Raw genomic sequence first — 23,850 nt, forward strand, 5'->3', positions numbered from 1 at the left:
TTCCAAGGTGTGCTAAGCATAGCATGCTTTCCAAGCTGTGTGCTAAGCATGGTATGCTTTCCAGGCTGTGCTAAGCAAAGCATGCGTTCCAAGCTGTGCTAAGCATAGCATGCGTTCCAAGCTGTGTGCTAAGCATGGTATGCTTTCCAGGCTGTGCTAAGCAAAGCATGCTTTCCAAGCTGTGCTAAGCATAGCATGCTTTCCAAGGTGTGCTAAGCATAGCATGCTTTCCAAGCTGTGCTAAGCATAGCATGCTTACCAAGGTGTGCTAAGCATAGCATGCTTTCCAAGCTGTGCTAAGCATAGCATGCTTTCCAGGCTGTGCTAAGCATAACATGCTTTCCAAGCTGTGCTAAGCATAACATGCTTTCCAAGCTGTGCTAATCATAGCATGCTTTCCAGGCTGTGCTAAGCATAACATGCTTTCCAAGCTGTGCTAAGCATAGCATGCTTTCCATGGTGTGCTAAGCATAGCATGCGTTCCAAGCTGTGCTAAGCATAGCATGCGTTCCAAGCTGTGTGCTAAGCATGGTATGCTTTCCAGGCTGTGCTAAGCAAAGCATGCTTTCCAAGCTGTGCTAAGCATAGCATGCTTTCCAGGCTGTGCTAAGCATAGCATGCGTTCCAAGCTGTGCTAAGCATAGCATGCGTTCCAAGCTGAGTGCTAAGCATGGTATGCTTTCCAGGCTGTGCTAAGCAAAGCATGCTTTCCAAGCTGTGCTAAGCATAGCATGCTTTCCAAGGTGTGCTAAGCATAGCATGCTTTCCAAGCTGTGCTAAGCATAGCATGCTTTCCAAGCTGTGCTAAGCATAGCATGCTTACCAAGGTGTGCTAAGCATAGCATGCTTACCAAGGTGTGCTAAGCATAGCATGCTTTCCAAGCTGTGCTAAGCATAGCATGCTTTCCAGGCTGTGCTAAGCATAACATGCTTTCCAAGCTGTGCTAAGCATAGCATGCTTTCCAGGCTGTGCTAAGCATAACATGCTTTCCAAGCTGTGCTAAGCATAACATGCTTTCCAAGCTGTGCTAATCATAGCATGCTTTCCAGGCTGTGCTAAGCATAACATGCTTTCCAAGCTGTGCTAAGCATAGCATGCTTTCCATGGTGTGCTAAGCATAGCATGCTTTCCAGGCTGTGTGCTAAGAATAGCATGCTTTCCAAGCCGTGCTAAGCATAGCATGCTTTCCAAGCTGTGCTAAGCATAGCATGCTTACCAAGGTGTGCTAAGCATAGCATGCTTTCCAAGCTGTGCTAAGCATAGCATGCTTTCCAAGCTGTGCTAAGCATAGCATGCTTACCAAGCTGTGTGCTAAGCATAGCATGCTTTCCAGGCTGTGTGCTAAGCATAGCATGCTTACCAAGCTGTGCTAAGCATAGCATGCTTTCCAGGCTGTGTGCTAAGCATGGTATGCTTTCCAAGCTGTGTGCTAAGCATGGCATGCTTACCAAGCTGTGCTAAGCATAGCATGCTTTCCAGGCTGTGTGCTAAGCATGGTATGCTTTCCAGGCTGTGTGCTAAGCATAGCATGCTTACCAAGCTGTGCTAAGCATAGCATGATTTCCAGGCTGTGTGCTACGCATGGTGTGCTTTCCAAGCTGTGTGCTAAGCATGGCATGCTTTCCAAGCTGTGTGCTAAGCATGGTCTGCTTTCCAGGCTGTGTGCTAAGCATGGCATGCTTACCAAGCTGTGTGCTAAGCATGGTCTGCTTTCCAGGCTGTGTGCTAAGCATGGTATGCTTTCCAGGCTGTGCTAAGCATAGCATGCTTACCAAGCTGTGCTAAGCATAGCATGCTTTCCAGGCTGTGTGCTAAGCATAGCATGCTTTCCAGGCTGTGTGCTAAGCATAGCATGCTTACCAAGCTGTGCTAAGCATAGCATGCTTACCAAGCTGTGCTAAGCATAGCATGCTTTCCAGGCTGTGTGCTAAGCATGGCATGCTTCCGAAGCTGTGCTAAGCATGGTGTGCTTTCCAAGCTGTGCGCTAAGCATGGTTTGATCCCTGTTGCCAGATATCCCCTCGTCTACCTTTACATACGTTAGAGATGCAGTTTTCTTTGATAGCACTATGTTAGTTAGAGAGAGCGACAGAATAGCGCCGAGATGCCTTCAGAGCTAGGCGCTGCAGCGGGTCCCCGAGCCACACACCAGAGCGCCGCGCACTTACCGCCTCCGCTTCTGGATGATGTCGATGGGGCGGTTGACGGCGCACGGGGACCCGTAGATGTGCCCATTGCAGACTCTCAGAGCCCCGTCTCCTAGCGCCAAGAAGCCGCAGTTCGTGGGCAAACTCATGCTGCCCTCCGCGAGCGCAGGGAGGTGGCAGCCGAGGTTTGAAAACAACACAATCTCCGCAAGTCGTCCAAAGCTCCCGGAGCGCCCCAGGATTCACCCCCGTCCTTTGGGGGTCCCGGGCGGGATCCGGACCCAGTTCAGTCGTGGTCCCATCGTAGGGGCGCTTGTGCCAGTCCACGGGGGCGACCCCTGGCCATCAGCGGAGAGGGCGCCATGGGGCACGAGGGGGCGGCTCCTGGGGGCCCTTCCCTGCTCCTGGGGGCCCCTCCCTGCTTCCGAGAGACCCCTTCTCCCAGTAATCCTTGGATCCGGTGGCACGGTGCTTACAGCGCCGCGATGCCCGGCAGCAGGCGCGGGCGGGGTGCCATGCTCGCTGGATTCCTTTGTCTTGGCATGTGCCCCTTATTGTCTTTTACTTTGATTTTCTCTCCCGATTCCTCTAGAGCTCCCCCTGCCGTCTCGCCCGGAATGCCCCTTCTCTTGTCCTCAGTTCTGTCCTGACACAACTGTCTTCCAAGCGCCTGGTGCTCCGTGTCCGCTTCGCAGCGCTCTCCGCGTGGCTTCACCTCGCCTTCTTCCACCCTGTGCTCTTCGGCGCAGATCATTAAAAGTTTCTGGGGGTGCCAGCCGTGCCCCCGGTGAGCGGACAGAGGCAGCAGCGCCCGCGGGCGCACCGTGCCAGCCCCACAGCCACAGGACAGCGCCGGCCCGGGTGCCGCCGGGGCTCGCCGTGTGATGTCAGGGTGCGGGGGAGGGGCCAGCGTGTGCAGGGCTCAGAAGGATTCTCTTTAACCCTCTGCGGGACACACGGCAGTGCATGCGGAGGGAGGCCGGCCTCCCTGGGGAGGAGGGGGCGGCGCACGCCCCCACCCCCTGCGACTCTACACATTGCTGTGGTGCAGGGACGTGCATGTAACAGTGACCTCGCCCCGCCGAGGTGAGAAGTCACAAGTGCATCTGACCCCGGTGCCCTCACGCCCGTCCTCGTGCTGTGGTGCAAGACCCATAACACACTTCACCATGACCGACCTCCTGCTGTGGTGGAAGAGTCATGTATGTGCCACGGACCGTGTAAACTCGTGACCGACCTCCTGCTGTGTTGAAAGAATCATGTTTGTGCCACGGACCGTGTAAACTCGTGACCGACCTCCTGCTGTGTTGAAAGAATCATGTTTGTGCCACGGACCGTGTAAACTCGTGACAGACCTCCTGCTGTGGTGTAAGAATCATGTATGTGCCACGGACCGTGTAAACTCGTGACAGACCTCCTGCTGTGTTGAAAGAATCATGTTTGTGCCACGGACCGTGTAAACTCGTGACAGACCTCCTGCTGTGTTGAAAGAATCATGTTTGTGCCACGGACCGTGTAAACTCGTGACCGACCTCCTGCTGTGTTGAAAGAATCATGTTTGTGCCACGGACCGTGTAAACTCGTGACCGACCTACTGCTGTGGTGAAAGAATCATGTATGTGCCACGAACCGTGTAAACTCGTGACCGACCTCCTGCTGTGGTGAAAGAATCATGTATGTGCCACGGACCGTGTAAACTCGTGACCGACCTCCTGCTGTGGTGTAAGAATCATGTATGTGCCACGGACCGTGTAAACTCGTGACAGACCTTCTGCTGTGGTGAAAGAATCATGTATGTGCCACGGACCGTGTAAACTCGTGACAGACCCTCTGCAGTGGTGAAAGAATCATGTATGTGCCACGGACCGTGTAAACTCGTGCCCGACCTCCTGCTGTGGTGAAAGAATCATGTATGTGCCACGGACCGTGTAAACTCGTGACCGACCTCCTGCTGTGGTGTAAGAATCATGTATGTGCCACGGACCGCGTGAACTCGAGACAGACCCTCTGCTGTGGTGAAAGAATCATGTATGTGCCACGGACCGTGTGAACTCGAGACAGACCCTCTGCTGTGGTGAAAGAATCATGTATGTGCCACGGACCGTGTGAACTCGAGACAGACCCTCTGCTGTGGTGAAAGTATCATGTATGTGCCACGGACCGTGTAAACTCGTGACAGACCCTCTGCTGTGGTGAAAGAATCATGTATGTGCCACGGACCGTGTAAACTCGTGACAGACCCTCTGCTGTGGTGAAAGTATCATGTATGTGCCACGGACCGTGTAAACTCGTGACCGACCTCCTGCTGTGTTGAAAGAATCATGTTTGTGCCACGGACCGTGTAAACTCGTGACAGACCCTCTGCTGTGGTGAAAGTATCATGAATGTGCCACGGACCGTGTAAACTCGTGACAGACCCTCTGCTGTGGTGAAAGAATCATGTATGTGCCACGAACCGTGTAAACTCGTGACCGACCTCCTGCTGTGGTGAAAGAATCATGTATGTGCCACGGACCGTGTAAACTCGTGACCGACCTCCTGCTGTGGTGTAAGAATCATGTATGTGCTACGGACCGTGTAAACTCGTGACAGACCTTCTGCTGTGGTGAAAGAATCATGTATGTGCCACGGACCATGTAAACTCGTGACAGACCCTCTGCAGTGGTGAAAGAATCATGTATGTGCCACGGACTGTGTAAACTCGTGCCCGACCTCCTGCTGTGGTGAAAGAATCATGTATGTGCCACGGACCGTGTAAACTCGTGACCGACCTCCTGCTGTGGTGTAAGAATCATGTATGTGCCACGGACCGCGTGAACTCGAGACAGACCCTCTACTGTGGTGAAAGAATCATGTATGTGCCACGGACCGTGTGAACTCGAGACAGACCCTCTGCTGTGGTGAAAGAATCATGTATGTGCCACGGATCGTGGGAACTCGAGACAGACCCTCTGCTGTGGTGAAAGTATCATGTATGTGCCACGGACCGTGTAAACTCGTGACAGACCCTCTGCTGTGGTGAAAGAATCATGTATGTGCCACGGACCGTGTAAACTCGTGACAGACCCTCTACTGTGGTGAAAGAATCATGTATGTGCCACGGACCGTGTGAACTCGAGACAGACCCTCTGCAGTGGTGAAAGTATCATGTATGTGGCACGGACCGTGTAAACTCGTGCCGACCTCCTGCTGTGGTGAAAGAATCATGTATGTGCCACGGACCGTGTAAACTCGTGACCGACCTCCTGCTGTGGTGTAAGAATCATGTATGTGCCACGGACCGCGTGAACTCGAGACAGACCCTCTGCTGTGGTGAAAGAATCATGTATGTGCCACGGACCGTGTGAACTCGAGACAGACCCTCTGCTGTGGTGAAAGAATCATGTATGTGCCACGGACCGTGTGAACTCGAGACAGACCCTCTGCTGTGGTGAAAGTATCATGTATGTGCCACGGACCGTGTAAACTCGTGACAGACCCTCTGCTGTGGTGAAAGAATCATGTATGTGCCACGGACCGTGTAAACTCGTGACAGACTCTCTGCTGTGGTGAAAGAATCATGTATGTGCCACGGACTGTGTAAACTCGTGCCCGACCTCCTGCTGTGGCGAAAGAATCATGTATGTGCCACGGACCGTGTGAACTCGAGACAGACCCTCTGCAGTGGTGAAAGAATCATGTATGTGCCACAGACCGTGTAAACTCGTGACAGACCCTCTGCAGTGGTGAAAGAATCATGTATGTGCTACGGACCGTGTGAACTCGAGACAGACCCTCTGCTGTGGTGAAAGAATCATGTATGTGCTACGGACCGTGTAAACTCGTGACCGACCTCCTGCTGTGGTGCAAGAATCATGTATGTGCTACGGACCGTGTAAACTCGTGCCCGACCTCCTGCTGTGGTGCAAGAATCATGTATGTGCCACAGACCGTGTAAACTCGTGACCGACCTCCTGCTGTGGTGCAAGAATCATGTATGTGCCACGGAGCGTGTAAACTCGTGCCGGACCTCCTGCTGTGGTGCAAGAATCATGTATGTGCTACGAACCGTGTAAACTCGTGCCCGACCTCCTGCTGTGGTGCAAGAATCATGTATGTGCCACGGACCGTGTAAACTCGTGACCGACCTCCTGCTGTGGTGCAAGAATCATGTATGTGCCACGGACCGTGTAAACTCATGCCCGACCTCCTGCTGTGGTGCAAGAATCATGTATGTGCTACGGACCGTGTAAACTCGTGCCCGACCTCCTGCTGTGGTGCAAGAATCATGTATGTGCCACGGACCATGTAAACTCGTGCCCGACCTCCTGCTGTGGTGCAAGAATCATGTATGTGCCACGGACCGTGTAAACTCGTGACATACCTTCTGCTGTGATACAAGAATCATGTATGTGCCACGGACCATGTAAACTCGTGACATACCTTCTGCTGTGATGCAAGAATCATACATGCGCTAGAAACACTGACTCCTTGCTCCTGCACTCCTGCTGTGGTATGCGAATCATACATGTGGAGTACCCATGCAACCTCGGGTCTGGTCTCGTTTGGTGCAAGAATCATATGTGCCAAGAACCCTACAACCTCGTGTCTAGCCCCTGCTGCAAGAATCATATATGCACCAGAAACATTTATCCCTGTGCCTGACCTCCTGCTGTGGTGCAAGAATCATATATGCACCAGAAACATGTATCCCTGTGCCTGACCTCCTGCTGTGGTACGAGAATCATATATGCACCAGGAAACATGTAACCTTGTGTATTATACCCTGCTGTGCTGCAAGAATCGTATAGGTACAAAGAACCTTGGATTCTTGTGTCTGACCTCTGCTGTGGTTCAAGACTCGTACCCTCTACAGAAACCCTGCATTCTTGTGTCGCCGTGGTACAGAGATAGTACGATAATGGTGAGTCGTCTCATGCTGTGGTACAGGGATACAATGATAATGGTGCTCAGCCTCACGCTGTGGTACAGGGATAGAATTATAATGGTGCACCCCCACATGCTGGGGTACAGGGATAGAATGATAATGGTGCATCCCCACATGCTGTGGTACAGGGATAGAATGATAATGGTGTGTCGCCTTATGCTGTGGTACAGGGATAGAATGCTAATGGTGTCCGGCCACATGCTGTGGTACAGGGATAGAATGATAATGGTGCGCAGCCACATGATGTGGTACAGGGATAGAATGATAATGGTGCACCCCCACATGCTGGGGTACAGGGATAGAATGATAATGGTGTGTCGCCTTATGCTGTGGTACAGGGAAAGAATGATAATAGTGTGTCGCCTTATGCTGTGGTACAGGGATAGAATGATAATAGTGCCCAGCCTCATGCTGTGGTACAGGGATAGAATGATAATGGTGCACAGCCTCATGCTGTGGTACAGGGATAAAATGATAATGGTGGACAGCCTCATGCTGTGGTACAGGGATAACATGATAATGGTGCACAGCCTCATGCTGTGGTACAGGGATAGAATGATAATGGTGGACAGCCTCATGCTGTGGTACAGGGATAGAATGATAATGGTGGACAGCCTCATGCCGTGGTACAGGGATAAAATAATAATGGTGCACCCCCACATGCTGTGGTACAGGGATAGAATGATAATAGTGCACAGCCTCATGCTGTGGTACAGGGATAGAATGATAATGGTGGACAGCCTCATGCTGTGGTACAGGGATAAAATGATAATGGTGCACCCCCACATGCTGTGGTACAGGGATAGAATGATAATGGTGCACAGCCACATGCTGTGGTAAAGGGATAGAATGATAATAGTGCACAGCCTCATGCTGTGGTACAGGGATAGAATGATAATGGTGCACAGCCTCATGCTGTGGTACAGGGATAGAATGATAATGGTGGACAGCCTCATGCTGTGGTACAGGGATAAAATGATAATGGTGCACCCCCACATGCTGTGGTACAGGGATAGAATGATAACGGTGGACAGCCTCATGCTGTGGTACAGGGATAGAATGATAACGGTGGACAGCCTCATGCTGTGGTACAGGGATAAAATGATAATGGTGCACCCCCACATGCTGTGGTACAGGGATAGAATGATAACGGTGCGTTGCCTCATGCTGTGGTACAGGGATAGAATGATAACGGTGCGTCGCCTCATGCTGTGGTACAGGGATAGAATGATAATGGTGCACAGCCTCATGCTGTGGTACAGGGATAGAATGATAATGGTGCACAGCCTCATGCTGTGGTACAGGGATAGAATGATAATGGTGCGTCGCCTCATGCTGTGGTACAGGGATAGACTGATAATGGTGCACAGCCTCATGCTGTGGTACAGGGATAGAATGATAATAGTGCCCAGCCTCATGCTGCGGTACAGGGATAGAATGATAATGGTGCACCCCCACATGCTGTGGTACAGGGATAGAATGATAACGGTGGACAGCCTCATGCTGTGGTACAGGGATAGAATGATAACGGTGGACAGCCTCATGCTGTGGTACAGGGATAAAATGATAATGGTGCACCCCCACATGCTGTGGTACAGGGATAGAATGATAACGGTGCGTTGCCTCATGCTGTGGTACAGGGATAGAATGATAACGGTGCGTCGCCTCATGCTGTGGTACAGGGATAGAATGATAATGGTGCACAGCCTCATGCTGTGGTACAGGGATAGAATGATAATGGTGCACAGCCTCATGCTGTGGTACAGGGATAGAATGATAATGGTGCGTCGCCTCATGCTGTGGTACAGGGATAGACTGATAATGGTGCACAGCCTCATGCTGTGGTACAGGGATAGAATGATAATGGTGCGTCACCTCATGCTGTGGTACAGGGATAGAATGAAAACGGTGCGTCGCCTCATGCTGTTGTACAGGGATAGAATGATAATGGTGCACAGCCTCATGCTGTGGTACAGGGATAGAATGATAATGGTTCAAATACTGGCGGGTCCACTCAGCATTTCATCCATTTGAGGTCGATAAAATGAGTACCATTGAGTTGGGTAACAATATGCATCTGTTATTTCAGTGCCAAGATGCCCCGTCAGGGGTGAACGTGCGCTTTACACATACACTTGTTATGTTATGTTATTAATGGATGGAGGCAGGAGAAATCATACTTCCAAAAATAAATTTGGGGGCTCAGGATACAGAGCCCTACAAGGCGTGGGGACCTGTCAGAAGGAAGCATGGAGGTGAACAGTGAGCGGGAGCACGGCAGGACACACCACAGGGGGACAGACAGCAGAGGATGAACAGACTCGTGTGAAAATACCCTTAAAACCTCAGGCAGCAGAGGTCTCAGGGTGGGCTGAGGGCCAGCCAGATTGTTTCTACAGCTGCAGATGGAGATCTGGGAAAGATTCAAGAAGATGATTACAGAAAGGAGCCAGAGGCTGCAAAGCAAAAGTAATAACGCTCATCACCTCTTATAAGATTGTCTCTTTATTCGATTCCCGAAAAGATCCATTCAGAGTTGCTCTTATGACGGGGCGCGGTCCGCGTCTGTCACCCGCATGTCCGCTGTCAGATTACGAGCCTTAGAAAGACATCCACACACAGTAGCCCTTAAGGACAATGTTTCTCTGCCATTATTGCTCGTTTCATAACATTCGTTAATCGCTCCTAAAGCCCCGGGGTCTTGTAATTCAATGACTTTATTAAATCCGGGCTGTAAATTGACTTTTAAGAATGGCACATGAAGATTTTTTGAGGAAAACAGATTTGTGTTGATCAAACTAATACCTTTGATATATTTTTCAATATAGCAGCCAATGAAATTCCCTCTCCCTGTAAGCTGTAGTGCTTAAAATCACACTTAGCTTGATACAGCTGGGCAGTGTTTAAAATAATAGGGATACAAATTTATTTTAAGATCATCTGCAAAAGCGAAGGTTTTAAACAAAATGTAATACAGTGTATTTATTAGTGGTTATAGATGGCCCACTGTTTTTATTGTATTTTTATGGAAGTATTCTTTGCACAAAGTTACTAGCATCCACCAATAGTAAGATATAATACAGAAACTCCACCGGCAAGAGGGTAAATCTCCGGAGTTGTTTTTATTCTTATTACGTAACAAACCGCTAGAAAGGAGTGTCTTAGAAAAATTCTTAGAACTATTGATGGAAGAGATGCCAGTTATTGGTCTGCTATAAAGAAAGGCCCGTCAGAGGTGCGGTAACTGAATTAGTAAAAAATTTGCTCTTTCTTAGAGTGAATGTATCTAGTGAGTGTCCGGGATAAGATCTCATGTCTGAAATAATGTTCCCAAATATTAGTGGGGTTAATAAGCTGCCATATATTACACCTGACACTTCATCATGTTTTTGTTTTTTAGTGTTAATGGAATAACTTTTTAAAGGGTGCAGAATTAAGCTTATCCATACATTGTCAATTTCACAGTAATGTAAATTTAGAAAGAGTTCCTTAGATTGTACCTTTCATATATTAAGTTTATTCATACCTAAATCATGATCAGTGACAACAATATTATACAATAAGGGATTTTTATAAAATCTTGACCCTCCTCCTAATTAGGAAATTCCATATTGTCCTAATGCTTATAAGAAGTATGCATTTTTTGTAAGATGGCCCATTGTGCAGTATACGTTAAATGCTTTAGGAACCAGCTGTAAGACATGGCCTCTTGCTGGCTAAGCACACACTTACCATGCAGCTCCCAACCCCAGCTCACATACATGTCTATTTTGACCCAGCAGAAGCATGTTATTTCTTACTTCCCTCTAAGATACACATAACAAAATGTGTCTTACTCCAACCGTCCCAAATCCATTTATTATTTTGTAAAAGGGCACTCAGGCAAAGCTTGACACGGAGTAAGAAACAGGCTGCAGTAAGACAACCTTCTCCGTCCCAAGATCTTTCCGTGATCATTGAAACGTAAACTGCATTTACCTCTACTCTGTTGCCATTCTTCAAATTTGTGTAGAATATCGCTTTCATTGATACCTGTGAATTTTTTCTCTCACAAACCTTTCATAATTCTCTCGAAATTTATGATTACTCCCATGAGATCAGAAAAACCTGGACTTTTGGGGGGCCTTTTAGTTGTTTTGAGAAAAAAAGATAACCAACATTCATCCAGCATCATTATCATAAGGAACATTAATTTCAGGGCGAGTATTCACCAGAATTTTTTTGCCAGCCTGAGAATGAAAATTGCATCGAGGGGGTGAACGAAGAACTGGGTGAAACTTTGGACTATACGGGCGGGGAAAATAACGAGGATCCACGCGATATTGGTATGATCCCAGAATAAACCGTTTTTAACATCATCCAACCAAAATATTGACTATCGCAGTATTACGAATGTACATATGTATAGGTAGGTACAGATGTAATACTCTTCACCACACATACATGTATATTGACTGTATGTCTTAAGTGTACATACCGGAGGAGCTAAGACTAGTAAATCTTTATTTACCATTATGTCCTCCTCTTCACAACTTTTTGGTAGTCAATATTTTGGAGATAATTAGTCAGGTGATATTTTCATGATGAATATTTTGACTTACAACCTGCAAGATTTTGCTTGCATGATAAAAACTTTGGACACCTTTACACACGAGGAAACGATTATATGCAAATATTTCACTGGATGGAACTATATGAATTTTCATCTAGGTTGAACCTTGAGATTTTTTTTCATTGGCTGACAAGTGTAGGTGTTTTGATTGGGTGATCAGTGTAACATAAAGTTCAGACTGGACTATGGCCCAGTAAACTTTGGAATGTTATTTCTCAAAACAGCACAAGAACAAAATATAAGACCATTTTCAGACCTAATCTTCATAAACAGGAACTCATTTCATCACATTGAATTGATTTTGTGTCAACTGTTTGTCCACTTATGTTCGAGACTGCGCCTAATCTTGTTTTGGAAGAAAAATATACAGAACATCGATTTGCTATAATTGTGCTGGCGCAAGACATTCTTTTAGTTTCTAAACAAAAAAAGCAAATAAAAATATATTGAAAGAAACTCTTTTGCCACTTATGTTATATTGTTATATTTTTTGCCTTTAAGTATATACTGTATGGATTACTTTTCTGACGATTTGATACAGTGTCGATTGTTCGCTGTTGAAGCACATATATGTAGCATGTTGGATCATTCATCCCATTTTTGGTGTCCCAAACTGAAACTTCTAGAAACAGAGGTTAGACAGAAGCAGGAGCTTACATTAGAGATTAAGGACCTGTTACAGACTGTGCTTCTGAGCAGAGAATACCATCAAAGACCGCAATGAGGAACACAGGAACCGGGCAAACGCTGTGACGCAGAACACCCGAAACTGTATAATACTGTGCTGCCGACAAAGGATTCAGACAAAGACAATGTTACTGAATAGAGGAGCAAGTCACGAGCTAGCGGTTTGCGAATTTTGCATATTTTGCTTTTGCGTAATAGATATTTTTTGGAACATAATGCAAAATTACTAACCCTGGACGGTGAACTCCGCTCTGCTCGTGGAGGTTGCAGAGATTCCTGCATTCCGCGTTACGCGGAGATCGCGGAGTTCTGAAAAACTCTGCTTTGCGTGGTGTAGCGTAGTTTTTTCCTCACTTGCGTTCGTCAATGTCAAGCTGGCGACCACGAGCGAGGAAAATCAACCTCCTGGCGAGATTCCTCCTCGTTTGTGATTGTCAACATCAAGTTGGTGAGCACGAGTATGGAAAATCAACATCCGGGCGAGATTTCTCAACGCGGTGGGGTCAGGTTTCTCATTGCGAGTGGTCGCGTATGCTCTCGACAGCTCGCATTGAGAAACTGCCCATTCATGTTGAGAAAGCTGCTGCTGGAGTAAAAATCTACTTGAGCGGCAGAAAAGGAGAGCAGGGACTGCTTGCACTGTGCATGGTGCCGTTCTCAATTATTACACAGTGCGGACCAGCATCCGGCACCGTACAATCACCACGAACTGCATTTTTCTATCGTACTCCACTCCTCTCATAGCTCTGCGTAGTGCGGCAGAGTTTTTTATGCACTTCGCGTAGAGCAACTCCTTGAACTACGCCCAGGGTTAAAAATGACCCGTAATTACACTAAATATGAATCCATCATTTAACATATATTTTAGAATGAAAAGCATCCTTGTGTCAATTTTTAACACAAGGTCACAGAGTGCACTAAAAAAATATATAGAAAACACAATTTATGCAAACAACTGTCACTGGAGGTCTGGGCTATTGGTATTGTGCTCGTTCTCCTGTGTTATAATTTTTGCAATGGACAATGGCTTCATTATGCAACATTGTGTAAATGTAGTGTATAATTCCTGAAATTATGCTAATTACACCAGCATCATTTAAGTTTTACCCACGCCTAACAAAAAATGTGCTGACAAACTGCTTTTCTAAATACGGAAGCCAGTAAACGACTGCACAGCTGAACACAGGATCCGATCAAAGACTGCGCTGCTCAACATATGATCCACCCAAAGGCTGCACTGCTCAACATAGGATCCACCCAAAGGCTGCGCTGCTCAACATAGGATCCACCCAAAGGCTGCGCTGCTCAACATAGGATACACTCAAAAGACTGCAATGCTCAACATAGGATCCACCCAAAGGCTGTGCAGCTCAACGTAGGATCCACCTAAAGGCTGCACTGCTCAACATATTTTCCACCCAAAGGCTGCGCTGCTCACCATAGGATCCACCCAAAGGCTGCGCTGCTCAACGTAGGATCCACCCAAAGGCTGCACTGCTCAACATAGGATCCACCCAAAGGCTGCGCTACTGAACACAGGATCCGATCAAAGACTGCGCTGCTCAACATATGATCCACCCAAAGGCTGCGCTGCTCAACATAGGATCCACCTAAAGGCTGCGCTGCTCAACATAGGATCCACCCAAAGGCTGCGCTGCTCAACATATGATCCACCCAAAGGCTGCACTGCTCAACATAGGATCCACCCAAAGGCTGCGCTGCTCAACATAGGATCCACCCAAAGGCTGCACTGCTCAACATAGGATCCACCCAAAGACTGCGCTGCTCAACATAGGATCCACCCAAAGGCTGCGCTGCTCAACATAGGATCCACCTAAAGGCTGCGCTGCTCAACATAGGATCCACCCAAAGGCTGCGCTGCTCAACATATGATCCACCCAAAGGCTGCACTGCTCAACATAGGATCCACCCAAAGGCTGCGCTGCTCAACATATGATCCACCCAAAGGCTGCGCTGCTCAACATAGGATCCACCCTAAGGCTGCGCTGCCCAACATAGGATCCACTCAAAGGCTGCACTGCTCAACATAGGATCCACCCAAAGACTGCGCTGCTCAACATAGGATCCACCCAAAGGCTGCGCTGCTCAACATAGGATCCACCCAAAGGCTGCACTGCTCAACATAGGATCCACCCAAAGACTGCGCTGCTCAACATAGGATCCACCCAAAGGCTGCGCTGCTCAACATAGGATCCACCCAAAGGCTGCGCTGCCCAACATAGGATCCACCCAAAGACTGCGCTGCTCAACATAGGATCCACCCAAAGGCTGCGCTGCTCAACATAGGATCCACCCAAAGGCTGCGCTGCCCAACATAGGATCCACTCAAAGGCTGCGCTGCTCAACATAGGATCCACCTAAAGGCAGCATTGCTCAACATAGGATACACACAAAAGGCTGCGCTGCTCGACATAGGATCCATCCAAAGGCTGTGCTGCTCAACATAGGATCCACACAAAGGCTGTGCAGCTCAACATAGGATCCACCCAAAGGTTGCGCTGCTTAACATAGGATCCACCCAAAAGCTGCGCTGCTCAACGTAGGATCCACCGAAAGGATGCGCTGTTCAACATAGGATCCACACAAAGGCTGCGCTACTCAACATAGAATCCACTAAAGGCTGTGCTGCTCAACATAGGATCCACCCAAAGAGAGCACATCTGGTCATAAGGTCCAGTCAGACAGCTCTCTGAACATTGGATGAACTTAAAACTCACTGCTGGGCACAGGATACAAATACCGCAAAGCATAAAATGGGAGACACCCAAATGTTGCCCACAACCCTATGAGATAGACAGCTCCTTCCGACCTGTACAATAAATTCCAAAAGCCTCCCCTTGTCCGCCATATTCCTTTTGCCAACTCAAGGGTCAGTAATCCCTCCAGGAGTCACTCTTACCATATAGCTGCGCAGGCGCCTTTTCCTCCTATGCGGCAGCCTTCGGACCTGGAAACGAGACCCTTCGGAAAGACCCCGGGACCCCTCATATTCAGATAGACATACTTCACATAAACATTAACAGAGGTGCAGAATTGAAGAATGTGCATTTATAGTGAACCCAATGAAGCAAACAATGCACCCTTCAGAATAGCCATCTACAGTCGGCACATAGCTTGCCATGCTGATCGCACGATGGAATATCGCATATAGGAACATTGTGGAATCGGAAAATTGAGGAACAAAACACAGAAATGCAAGTGCATACAGAGGAAGTATAGATTTACTATTCTCAACTCCACTTCTAGGCGCCTGGAATAAATATATATATATATATATATATATATATATATATATATATATATATATATATATATATATATATATATATATATATATATATATATATTCATGTTGTCAAGTTACAAATATGAGGAGTTCAATATAAAATTCTCGATTTACTTAATTTCAATATTTTTGGCCCAAATATGCTGGCCGTTATGTTTCTTGAGGAATTATTTCAAATTCTTCAATTAATTTCTGTTATGTCTTTTCTAAGTACATCAATTGGAAAAGGAACATAAGAAACGCGATATCTCAAAACAATTTTAATGTATTATTTGATAACTAAATCTTTAGACTTTTTACAAAATTAGAGAAAGGTACATATGCTAGGCAACAAACAACACCACAATATTCAATACATTTTAACAGTGGCGTAATATACAGCTGATACAATATGTATTATATATATATATATATACATAGAGTGCTCCTGTGACATCAGTCAGCTAATCCATCAACTTTTAATACAAATCCTTTCTTTGATGAATATAAACCAAGCGGTATAAGGGCGTCGACGTTTCGGTCTTTAACGTATAATTTTCACCAAGACCATCCTCAGGACTATATGTTGCACAAGATATTGAATTGTCTAGTTCACTCCAATATTCAATCAACCACGGCTTCACAAGGAAGACCCCGTTAAAATGTATTGAATATTGTGGTGTTGTTTGTTGCCTAGCATATGTACCTTTCTCTAATTTTGTAAAAAGTCTAAAGTCTAAAGATTTAGTTATCAAATAATACATAAAAATTGTTTTGAGATATCGCGTTTCTTATGTTCCTTTTCCAATTGATGTACTTATAAAAGACATAACAGAAATTAATTGAAGAATTTTAAATAATTCCTCAAGGAGCCTTTTTTCTATTTAACTAACATTACCCAGTTCCTTGGGGATTACTGGGTTGCCCTATTTCTTGTGATAGTGATGGCCGTTATGTTTGGCGTCATCGAGATTCCCATCTTATATTCCGTGGGCACACCGCCCATGCTTACTAACACCTGACATCACATACAGAACTCAACTTGGCCCCAACCCATCTACACAACCAATTCGATGACTGCTACATTTTACAAACAGGTATTAAAAATGAGTTTAATTCCCTGAAACCCCAGCTATGTGTGGTGTAGAAGCCCCCCTGCAACAAAGGGATGAACTATTATTAGTGCAGGAAGCACATTGGCACCGGGACCCAGGGATGAAAGGACCCAACACCCCCAATCTCTGACTGCCTTGAACTGTCCCAAGTGGAGCTGGTGAGCCAATGATGTCCTTGTGTGCATTACACCAGTGGCACCCTTGCTGTCAGTAGACGTCACCCCACTCAAGGCACAGACAAACTCGATGTGATGGGCAGGACCTTGGACTTCCACCCCTTTTAACTTTTTTTCCCCCACTTTCGATGGCTTTACATGAAACTTGCCATGCCGAAACTTGGCTGATTGAGTTGGAAGGTTGGCAAGTTTTGTGCAAATCCGTCCATTGGGTCAAAAGTAGACCTGGGCAAAGCACTATGCTATGCTTGCGTAGTTTGTGAACTTTGTGCTACTTCACACTATGCGAATTGCACATAGCACAGTGCAAACACGCGTAGTGCAGCAGTAATTTTTTGCTTGCTCCCAGTCCTCAACGTCAAGTTGGCAACTGCAAGCAAGCAAAATGACATCCCGGCGAGGCTTTTTCCTCGTTCGTGATCAGCAACATCAAGTTTCCAATCGCAAGCGTAGAAAATAAACCTCCCGGCGAGATTCTCAACGCGGGGAGGTCAAGGTTTCTCATTGCAGGTGGTCGCGTATGCTCGTGACAGCTCGCGATGAGCAACTACCAGTCCACGTTGAGAAAGCTGCCGCTCAAGTAGAAATCTACTCGAGCGGCAGAAAACGACCGCTTGCACTGTGCAAGCTGCAGTTTGCACTGACTGCGCAGTGCAGACAAGCATCCGGCACTGTGCAATCAGTGCGAACAGCATTTTGCACAGTGCACTACGCAGTTCGCGTAGCTGCGCATAGTTCACGTAGTGAAAAGTGCACTTCACGTAGCTACGCGTAGCGCTACTTCGCGAACTACTCCTAGGGCTAGTCAAAAGTCATAAACAAGTCTTAAAATGCATTTTCAATGCAACATGCGGCTGAATCATAACTACTCAGGGTCTACTACTACTGTGTAATGCACACACACACACCAATACCCACAAAGTACACATAGACACACACACATGTACAAAGACACAGGCATACATCCAGACACATACAGACAGTAACCGACACAGTTTAGAATCAAAGCTAAAATGTATAGACAGGAACACATTTCTGCTATAACAGCCATGGAAGTTCAACTAGGACGGGGGCGCAAACGCGACGTCAGCATATGAAAAAAAAAAGAAGTTAATGGAAAGCATAACAATTTCAGGAAGTCAGTTACTTCCTCCCCTTTCGAGTTTTTCACTCAGTATCTGCAGAGCCGCAGCCAGCTGGACGGGATTATGTAAAAAGAAGCTTATCCGGGAAACAATTTGGCTTTGTAGCCAAGTAAAACCCTGACTCTGGCTGCTTGAACCTCTACAGTCCGAGGGCACTCTCCCGGGCCAGAGGCTTAATTAATTCACTGGTCTTAGAAAGGTGCCTTGCACCTCTCCTGGCAAGTGTCTACGCTCAGAAGATCGTTTGAAACGTCCCGAGAAGGCCTTCTTCAGGGCAAGCGGCTGCAAACAATGTGTATTTGGAGACACCACTGAGAAAGTGTGCCAAAAAATGTCAGCTGCCTAATCTGAGACAGGGGGAAAAAATCTGTTCTCTCTGGTAACAAGATGGGGAGAAATTATTAATTTTCAGATGTAAAGTGAAAGTTATGAGTATTTCTCAATGTGATGAGCAAGTGTTTGGTCCTCCGGCAAGGGGTAGCTCGGTAAACCTTTTCTGGGATGTTGAGGGGTAACATTGAGTCACCTTCAGGAGGCTACTCAAGACCTGACCCCCCCCCGCGCCTTGAGACCCTCGCGGGTATGTAGTGCACTTTACAAATGCTCCGATTGATTGATTAATTGGTTTTCACAGAATAGTTGCTCATGGCCCAGCAGCAAATCAGAATTTCCCAGGGCAGGCTCACTGGGGTGATCTCACTGGAAGAACTATGGTCTAAGCCGACCCTGGAGCGTCACAGCTGGGATGGAAGTGTAAGGCTGGATGGGCCAATGAGTGTCATGCATTTCTGGGTCTGTGATTCCTGGGGGGCAGGGCTTGGTCGGTCGAGGGTGTCTGAGGGTTGTAAAGTGCCCGGGTGCTTCACCTACAATCCATGAAGGGCCCTGATGTCTTTGTCTCTCCATCAGGCTACCAATGAAAGTACCAACAAAACTAATCATCACACTCATACACGCGTGACAATTCTGACCTTAAATATACCTTAAAAATGCCAAATACAGGCTGCCCAAGCTATTCTTACAGCTTTGGGTGGCAGGAATTAGTGATGTTAAGGTATATTTAATTATTAAGCAACTGTTGTATTTCTCACAAAATTGGAAGAACAGCGCCACCATAGGGCAGGCTGTTAAAAGAGCGGGTGTTGATAATAAAGTGCCAGTACCGAGCACCAGAAACCACAGGCTCAAATTAAGCACTGTTTCTCTGATCACAACCTTTTTCCATTGTGCGCAAACAGCATGCCACTGCTCCTCAGGCTATGGGTGCTTTGTAGTAGGGGTGGGTGGAATTTGAGTAGTCGTGCTACACAAAGCTCTGCAAAATGGTAAAAAATCTCTGCGAGCAGGCAAAAGTTCAGTGAACACGCGGAATTTCTTGTTCTGCCCGTTTGTGATGCTTTTTTCCTGTTCGCGAATGCTGTTTGCGTGCTCGGGGAGAAATATCCCACGAACACGCATTTTGAAAGTGCGAAGAAGCAAACAAATTGGCAAAGCCGTGGATCGCGGAATTTTTGACAATTCCGCAGTATCCTCGGAACGCGAAATTACCCAAATTCCGAGAGCGGAATGGAGTTTTCCGCCCAGGCCTACTGTGTATTTGCATATATGTTTTAGACCTAACTTTAATTGTAATTGGGGTGTGTATTCCCACACCCTCTCCTCCATCACACTGCTCGGTGCCGCACCCAAACATAAGATAAAAGCACCCCAATGGCCACTCACACAATACCACAACGTGACCCCCTACTACAACCATAATTACAATACTCTGCCAACCACACACTCCCCCACGGTGAAGTGCGCAAACCATCTGAAAATGACCCACACCGCCCACATATGGGTGGGATCTGATATATAAATGCTTCACAAAATGATAGTTATTGCTTACGTACAGGAACCAGGGAGGCTCTTTCTGTGCACCGCTCTCTTTTGCAAGGCAGACCTTTCCTAGTGGAAATGCCATCTTTTGACAACAGAGCATCTTAATGTTTTTTAGTCTTTTTAGCTCACTCAATCCAACCAGTCCGTCACCACGGCTGCCCTCCACCTCCTCCCTTGCTTGGGGGGGGGTGAGAGATACCCTGTCCTGTGGCTCACCCCCCTCACTCCATGCCATGTCAGGAGACCACTGGTCCTGAACGTTTCACTCATTAACCATTGCTATCCGGAGTGTTAGTCTAATTACTTCAATGAAAACAACATCTCCCAGAATTCATTGTTGTCAAATGGAAAACCAAGGGCCATATGTAGGAACAACTTTTTTGATCGCAAACACTGCGATTTGCAGAATCCAGAGTGTATGCGATCGCAAAACAGACAGCTTTACCCATCGCAAAAATGGAGCATCTCAAATTTAGCGATTATCATTTTTGCGTAACAAGGAATCTGCGGAAAAAATAGCGAATTCGCAGTGTGCGGCACATTATTTGCACAAATCGCAAATACCGTCCTCGCAATTTGAAATGTAGCAAAAAAATCGCAATTTGCGATTTTACGAAAAACACAATTTTGCACTTCTCAAATACCACCAACTCAGAACAGGTGGTAACCAGGTGCAATCTATTTAAAGAGGCCCACAATGCCACTGGGGCTTCCCACCATGGCTGGCCTGTATGTGATAGCCGGGAGGCTGCGTATCTGAGATGCTGCACAGAGAAGTAGACGCCATGAAAGGATCTACAGGGCACGCATCACCCTCTTCCAGCGGACCCAGGAGGACATCCATGTGCACTACAGGCTGCACCCAGACAGTATCCTGGAGTTGATAGAGGAACTGGCACCCATACTTGAACACCCCACATATAGGGCACACGCCATTCCTACCCACATACAGGTTTTGAGCTCACTGCACCTCCTGGCATCAGGGAGTTTTCAGGGGGTGATAGCCGCAGCAGGAGGGGTCTCCCAGAGTGCACTATTGTGCTTTTTCCACGCTTTCCTTGATGCTATGGTTCAGAGGATGCATCACCACATACAATTCCCAAACACAGAGCAGGCACTGGACCAGACCAAGCAAGAATTCTACCAAATAGCCCAATTTCCCCACGTCATCGGCTGCGCAGATGGGACCCATGTCACACTGTCACCCCCATCACAGAATGAGTATATTTTTAGAAACAGAAAGTCATATCATTCACTGAACATCCAGGTAATGTGCAATGCTAAACATATTATCACAGATATTGTGGCAAAATTCCCAGGAAGCACACGACTCATTCATTTTCCGCCACTGTGGATTACATCGCAGACTCTCAAATGGCGAGTTTGGAGAGGGCTACCTGCTAGGTAATTGCATGGCACACACCCACACACAACTAGGGAAGGTTTTAACTGGCAGGACAGTACTTAACATTAACCTACTTTTGCCCTGCAGGTGACAGTGCGCATGCTGTACGTGACTACATCCTCACACCCCACCTGAATCGAGCCACAGCAGCAGAGCGGAGGGACACAGCGCCCACAGAGCCACACGCAGCACCATTGAGAGGACATTTGGAATCCTTAAAAGCCGTTTCTGCTGCCTCCATATGAGTGGAGGTGCACTACAGTACAGCCCAGAGACGTGTTGCAAAATCGTGGTTGCCTACGCAATGCTACACAACATCCCTACCAAGAAGGGCAACCCTGTGGATCTTACAGATGCAGACAGATCAGATGAGGAGGATAAAGCTCCACAACGCAGATGTGCAGGTGGTGCCGGGGCGGCTGCCGGGCGCCTTAGACGTGATGACATCACACAGAACTACTTCTAGGTGAGAAATGAGGACACAGTGCCAAATAATGATGCTCAAGTCTGATTTGCATTTCCTTAACTGCAGGAGTAAATCGGCCACACAGCGTGACTTAAATGTTGATGTTTGCACATGCTTAGGCCACAGTGCTATCATTGCCATGAGTCTCTCAGTCCATTTGGAATGTGTTGCTTCACACATACTAATGAGTACATGCTGCCTCTTTACCTCCTACGTGCCCGCCCTGTTGCCCCCCGTTCAGGCTGCACATTGACCTCACTGGAGTCATCACCTGCTCTACCCTGGCGCCCACTCCGGCGTGGAGTGATGCTGCTCCTGCTGGACTGTTCGTCCGTATCCAATGAGCCCAGTGTCCCTATGCCACCTGTGGCAACTGCACGCATCCGGTCCACGGCACGTGTGACCTGCACCAGGCCCCTACCCACATCCTGGCAGCAGAGGGCCATTTCGTGCTGCATGCTTACACATCTCCTGGCCAGCAGGGATGTGGCGGTGGACTGGCGGTTCACAGCTCTAGTGTACAGGTACCTGCGGGTGTGTAGACAGTGTTTCTCCCTGCGCCTGGCTACCCTGATCTCCCTGCACAGTCCTTCCAATGCACCTGTCATGGCCATGACACTGAGGCGCAACTCAGACATGTGGTTGTGTGCTTCAAGTTGGTGCTGGATTGATCCTATGCCTTTAACTTGCAGGTGCTGTGCTTTCACTGGGGTAAACAACAAGCTGACCGCAAGATATATTAATACCGTAACAACAGAATGAATAGGGCCCAGATATATGCAAAACCAGTGTGTAATTTGGTTATCTAAGTAGTTATTACATAAATACTTTGTTTTATTATAAAGTTAATTTTCATCACATTTGTCAGAATTGTTTCTGTTTTTTATCTTTTTATCTTTTATATCTTTTATATATAGTGATTCTTTTTACAAACACACTTTATAGTTTTTACAAACAAACAAATCAATATTATACACAATACATTTAAAAACCTAAAGGAGGGGCTGTAGCTTAATGTCAAGGCTGGCGGTCGATAGAAAGAGGGACAGGACACGCGTTTCGGCGTTAAAGCCTTCTTCTCGTGAACCCGTCTCAACTTCATCTATTATCCTTTTCCGACCTCCAATCCAAGGTTTGAGGGTCGCAATTTTAGAAAGATTTCTCAGTGGGTCTTTTAGAGTTAACCTTAGATTGATACTTGAATATTAATCATATATATGGCGGTGGCGGGATTGCAGCCATGGTTAAGGCATGCTACCCATGCTCCTGGAAGGCTACGGATATAGTGGGTTGTGAAAGCGCTCATTTCGCAATCTCTATAAACTCTCAGTTTACCATCTCGGGTCTTCTTATCTATAGACCTCCCGGCCCTGACGCCGCTTTCCGCACCGCCCTACCGGAAGCAGCTTCTTCCTTGGCCCTTAAATCTGCGAATTTCTGTATAGTGGGAGATCTTAACCTTCATCTGGACTCTCCTCTATCCGCTGTGTCGAGTAGCTTTCTCGCAGACTTTGAGGCTTTACAACTGTACCAGCATGTCACTCACCCGACTCATGTAGGCGGCCACTTATTGGATCCTTTCCTGACTAATCTCCCCGGAGTTGTCTCCTGTCCACCTAAACCTATGGCCTGGACCGACCACTATTTGATTGAAATACAGATTTCTTCAATTAGGGCCCCTTTCAAAAGTACGATCCCTACAGTCTTTAAACGTCCTTGGAGGAAACTGAGGCTGACTGACTTTCATCAGCTTCTGGCGCAACATCCACCTGATCCTCCTACTGACGTTTCCTCGGGGTACGATTACTTCTGTGACTGGTTGACTCAGGCATTGGATACTCTGATTCCAGCTGGATGGAGTAAAATTCGCCCTGGCCCACCTAGTCCGTGGTATGACGACTCTCTGAGGCTTCTCATAACGGCATGTAAGAGGGCTGAAAGAGCCTGGCGCAGGACATATGACTCTGTCCTTAAGCAGAGTTACCAGGCCAGTATCAAGCGC

The 23,850-nt window shown here is 47.2% G+C and overlaps 1 protein-coding gene across 5 annotated transcripts in view; it reads right to left on the reverse strand.

The window, feature by feature from the left end:
• Positions 1 to 23,850, reverse strand: part of PDE4C (phosphodiesterase 4C) — a 1,034,448-nt gene that overhangs the window by 220,029 nt on the left and 790,569 nt on the right. Inside the window, exon 1 of one of the 5 annotated variants that reach the window (XM_086947001.1) lies at positions 2,170 to 3,027. The exons of the other annotated variants lie outside the window; for them this stretch is intronic. Coding sequence (XP_086803127.1) covers positions 2,170 to 2,297 — 128 coding nt within the window. The 5' untranslated portion in view covers positions 2,298 to 3,027. Of the gene's footprint in view, positions 1 to 2,169; positions 3,028 to 23,850 lie in introns of those variants that run through there. 5 annotated transcript variants of the gene reach the window in all.

The sequence above is a fragment of the Lissotriton vulgaris genome, chromosome 12, assembly GCF_964263255.1.
Source record: "Lissotriton vulgaris chromosome 12, aLisVul1.2, whole genome shotgun sequence".
NCBI classification, from domain to species: domain Eukaryota; kingdom Metazoa; phylum Chordata; class Amphibia; order Caudata; family Salamandridae; genus Lissotriton; species Lissotriton vulgaris.